Below are 5,079 nucleotides of genomic sequence, written 5' to 3' on the forward strand. Positions count from 1 at the left end.
CTTCATACAAAACTGTGTTAGAACTTAGGTATTCCAATGACAATGAATCTTTTCTCTTTATTTTCGTAACTGAAAAATGCACACACAAAAATGTAACACGCATGGTGGAGTAGGAATGCGAGCAACGCGTGCGAAGAAATGACAAAATGGGTCAAGCTGACCCCAAGGCATGAACGTTGAATTGCTCTTTGGTCTTTGAGGTGGTCGTCTACATTTTTGCTTTTTTTCAATAATCTTATGGTTAGATTTCGCTAAAAAATTATGTCAGATGATGAATGAACCATGGGGAAAAAAGTTATAGAAAAAAAATGTAAAAAAAGATTTTATTTTTGGGTAGCGTGACTCACGCTTCCAATATTTTGTTTTCTGTTTGCTGAGAACATGTGCTTTGCCTAAAAATACTGACCAATCAAATTCATGTCACTATGCTTATAGCCACGCCCAAACAAGTGCAGCAACAGTTTGACACTGGAGCGCTGTCCACGCTTTTTTTTAAACGCACGAAATGCACGGGATTTGAGAGGAGTTTTGCGCTTGGCATTTTCCAAATAAGGATATCCTACTATGAGTACTACGCTGGAATACTACAATGAATTTTCAAACGGCTACACTGGCTTCGTCTTTCCTGATCGAAAGGGGGTGTATTGTTGATATTTGTAGATAATAGACTCTGCATTTAAATGGTCAAATGGCGATTTCGGTATAAAAATGTAGACAAGGACCTTTAAAGTAAGAAAAACAGTTTTAAATCCAACGTACATGTAGTCGACGTAAAGTGATGTTTTCACATTCTCAGGCTCAAGAGCCGCTTGGTATCCTTAGCAGATTATGACTTTATTCAGTTATTCTGCAGAAAAACAGAAATGCTGCAGAAAAAAACCGGTTTTTCTGCAGCATTTCTGAATAATGTCATCATCCGCCGAAGCATCGTTTTTTTTGGATACCTTAATGTCTTGAATACTTTCCACAACACAATGCTTCATTTGTATTCAAACGATCAAACATTCCACGCAGTCTATCCTTAAAGAGAGATAATAACCACTGGTTTGTCAGTAAGACTTCACAGCCACAATAAATGTCTCAATATTCCACCCACAGTCCTAGATAGATTACTGGTCGTTCATCGTTTGTGAACAGCTCGCATTACCTGAACATTTCCGGCATATTACCAGAAACAATCTCAAAATACCGGAAATGAAGCCAGCACCCTTTCTTACAAATCGTTTGCTATTTCTTTTGAAAGTTTCATTCCTGAAAAGTAGCCTATATTATAATAACTACATGTGTTATTCTTCGTTTGGCCGGTTTGTGTAACAAAGATGTGCACTTGTTCACAAACACTGGCTTAAAAAGACTGCCTGGGGCGTTCACAGTGTGTTACAGTTCGTCGCTGTTTGTAGGTGATTTCACAGATGATGTATATTTGTTCGCATATGACATCAAATGTCCGTAGTGTTGACATAGGCTTGATGTTCAGTGTATGCTGACGTCACTGCAGGAGGTCTGTCGGTGGATGATGACGCAGCTAGTTGAACAGGTTGAAACTGGACGATGACGAGTGTGTACGTCAGTATGGTGCCACAAATCTGCCATAAGTGAGCAGTCAGTTCATAATCCGTTTTGAACAAAAATAAAAAGTGTGGACATTTCTATTTTGTGTAGGAAATGTACAAACTTACATACATGTACTTGAGGTGTTTCTAAGCACAACAACGAAGAATAAAACTATGCTTGTGCGCACATACCCAATAACAGACTGATGCGCATGTAGACAGATAGCAAAATAGACAACCAAGCATACAGACGAGTTCACACAGTCATGCATGGACAGACAGACAGACAGACAGACAGACAGACAGAGACAGACAGACAGACAGACAGACAGACAGACAGACACACACACACACACATACACACACACACACACACGACATTTCAACCACCACGATCAACTACAGTTCCAGACCTTGAAAGGTACAGTCCTTCCTCTGTAAACGTTACAATTACCATCTCAGATATATCCAAGGTTTTATTTGGGATATCTCTCTACTTTGACACATGCCGCAAAAAGGGGTTAGTTGTAATTTCCGAAAAAGGCACCAGTACCTTTTGACGAAATAAATTCTTGAAAAAATACCATTGTGCACAGAGTGCACGCAGACTGTTAATTTCTGGTACGTGACCAAGTGGAGGGATATATAGTCTTATCGCATTGTACAAGTTTGACCAGATCTGAGACAGTGAGGCAAAATGTTGGGTGGGCCTTTAAAGTAATCAAACAGTAAATATTAGAATTTTGTCAAAGTAGAAAGGATTGAGATATTATCTTTGAACGGTTGAAAACGACGTTAAACACCAAATAAAGAAAGAAAGAAAGAAAGAGATATTATCTCCAGTAAACGCTTGGAGAGATCTGAACTGGTGACCAGAATCTTAAACACATGAAAGACTGCGCCTTTAACCAGCAGTCCTTCTTCTCCTTCGTTCACGGGCTGAAACTCCCACGGTTTTGAGGTGCATGACCGTTTTTAACCCGCTATTTAGGCAACCATACGCCGCTTTCGGGGGATGCACGCTTGGCATGTTTGTGTTTCTATAACCCACGGAACTCTGACATGGATTACCGGATCTTTTCTGTGCGCACTTGGTCTTGTGCTTGCGTGTACACACGACGGGGGATAAGGCACTAGCATCCTTTATCCACCAGGCGCGGTGGGATTCGAACCCGCGACCTTCCGCTTAGGAGGCCGGCGTCACTAGGCCATTGCGTCCTTCTTAACTAGCAGTACAACCAACAACATCCACAACACCAACAACCACCAGACCTACCATCATGATGGTGGATGTATCCACAGTGAACAGGTTGTACACGTTGAATCCTATCGGGGCCCCTTGAACTCGGGACAGGAATGCCGATACCTGGAGAGAAAAATGCAAACAAATAAACAGTTTCATATTAGTACTTCCTGTATTGCCTGTGGCATAAAGTCAAAAAGGAAAATACGAGAGAAAAAAGATAGAGATAGTGAGACGGAGATAGAGGAACAGGAAGGACAGGCAAAGGAACAGGAAAAGAACAGAGGACAGCTGCAGCAGGTCTTACTGCCTTAATCAGTGAGACAAGCAAACACATTGGCTCACTACAGAAAGACGCACACACTCGGCATTTCAAGAGAAAGATGGATTTTGGGAGGTGTTGCTCCTAAAGGAAAAAGAATGTGCAAACATTGTGTGCACACATTTTATTCAGTGCGTCATTAAGTAGACTCTACAATTTCTTGGCGAAAACTACTGAACGTAGAACTTCCATATTTGCATGTGCATTCTCAGGGGCGGGGATGTAGCTCAGTCGGTAGCGCGCTGGATTTGTATGCAGTTGGCCGCTGTCAGCGTGAGTTCGTCCCCACGTTCGGCGAGAGATTTATTTCTCAGAGTCAACTTTGTGTGCAGACTCTCCTCGGTGTCCGAACACCCCCGTGTGTACACGCAAGCACAAGACCAAGTGCGCACGAAAAAGATCCTGTAATCCATGTCAGAGTTCGGTGGGTTATGGAAACACGAAAATACCCAGCATGCTTCCTCCGAAAACGGCATATGGCTGCCTAAATGGCGGGGTAATAAACGGTCATACACGTAAAATTCCACTCGTGCACAAAACACGAGTGTTCGTGGGAGTTTCAGCGCGCCCACGAACGCAGAAGAAGAAGAAGAAGCATTCTGAGACCATCATGAAAGATAGTCAACGGCAGATGCGTGCCTGAATGTTAGCTGTATTTATTCACGCAAAATCTCGCGATAATAATACAGCTACGCATGCGTAACCAGGTAATCACGTGATGTTCAGAAAACCACCACCGCTGAGCGAACTTACTATTTCTGATCCTTTTCCGGTCATGCGCTGAACGTCCAGGCGAAAGAGGAAGTCCACAGGCTCGTGCATCTGAAACACAGTAGTGAGGCAAACGGTTGCTTGCAAACGGTTCTCAACCCTGTCTGTAGATTAATACTCAAAATATTGAGCACAGACACCAAGACACACAGACAGACAAAGCTAGTGTGTACTTTTTTAATTCAAGGTATCATGTTGTGTTACGTTCTAACATAAAAGCACAAGCCATTTGATATAATTTCAAATATGTATCTACTGTAGCAAACCATCTCCATCAAGCTGTACAGTGGCTGGTTGACGAGGTGTCCGTTTCTCAAAAGGAACGCATGCGCGACAGTTGACGTCATCGTGACACAACATTATTATATGGAATTCAAGAACAGTGTAGGGTTAGATAATGAAGAGCAATGCATAATCGGGATAACTTACCTTTACTTGTTCCCATTATATAAACTGCAGAGTTATCGTACAGTGAGACCTTGAGAGAGACTGGGAATAAATAAAACTTGAAACTTGAAACTTGGGAGAGAGAGACTGGGAGAGAGAGAGAGAGAGAGAGAGAGAGAGAGAGAGAGAGAGAGAGAGAGAGAGAGAGAGAGAGAGATTGAATTGAATTGAACTTTATTTATCAAGGATTAAGATTTAAGGCCACGCCTTTTCTTACAATCTGTCCTTAGACAAGAGAGAGAGAGAGAGAGAGAGAGAGAGAGAGAGAGAGAGAGAGAGAGAGAGAGAGAGAGAGAGAGAGATATTGTGTGTGTGTTAGTGTGTGTGTGTGTATGTGTGCGGTGTGTGTGTGTGCGCGCGCGCGCGCTCCGTGTGTGTGTGTGTGTGTGTGTGCGTGCCTGCGTGTGTGTGTGTGGCTCGGTACGTACGTGCATGCCTGCGTGTGTGCGAGAGTTTGTGTGCGTATGTTGATTCTAGACACACGTCTGTCCCTCGAATATAATCTTTAGTGCTCAATAAACACAGCTAATATTTTGATATTGCATAAAATCAGTTTATTTGCAGAGCTCTCCACCGCAGCCGAAGCTTTCATTTAGCTCATGGCGATCGAGGCAGAATGCAAATATTCGTTAAAAGATGTGATTAGCATAATCGAAAATCATTTCCCAAGCAAACGGACGATACACAGTTCACACCATATTTGGGCATTGAAATTCAGCAAGAATCGCCGATTTGTACTGTAA

General features: G+C 42.5%; 1 protein-coding gene across 1 annotated transcript in view; it reads right to left on the reverse strand.

The window, feature by feature from the left end:
* Positions 1–486: 486 nt before the first annotated feature.
* The window catches only part of LOC138961637 (uncharacterized), a 10,059-nt gene continuing 5,466 nt past the window's right edge, over positions 487–5,079 (reverse strand). The window contains exons 2-4 of the mRNA XM_070333309.1: positions 3,872–3,940; positions 2,830–2,919; positions 487–1,586 (exon numbers count right to left, since the gene is read on the reverse strand). Of these exons, the coding sequence (XP_070189410.1) occupies positions 1,440–1,586; positions 2,830–2,919; positions 3,872–3,940 (306 nt within the window). The 3' untranslated portion in view covers positions 487–1,439. The remainder of the gene's footprint in view (positions 1,587–2,829; positions 2,920–3,871; positions 3,941–5,079) is intronic.

This window comes from Littorina saxatilis, linkage group LG3, assembly GCF_037325665.1.
Source record: "Littorina saxatilis isolate snail1 linkage group LG3, US_GU_Lsax_2.0, whole genome shotgun sequence".
Classification (NCBI taxonomy): Eukaryota; Metazoa; Mollusca; class Gastropoda; order Littorinimorpha; family Littorinidae; genus Littorina; species Littorina saxatilis.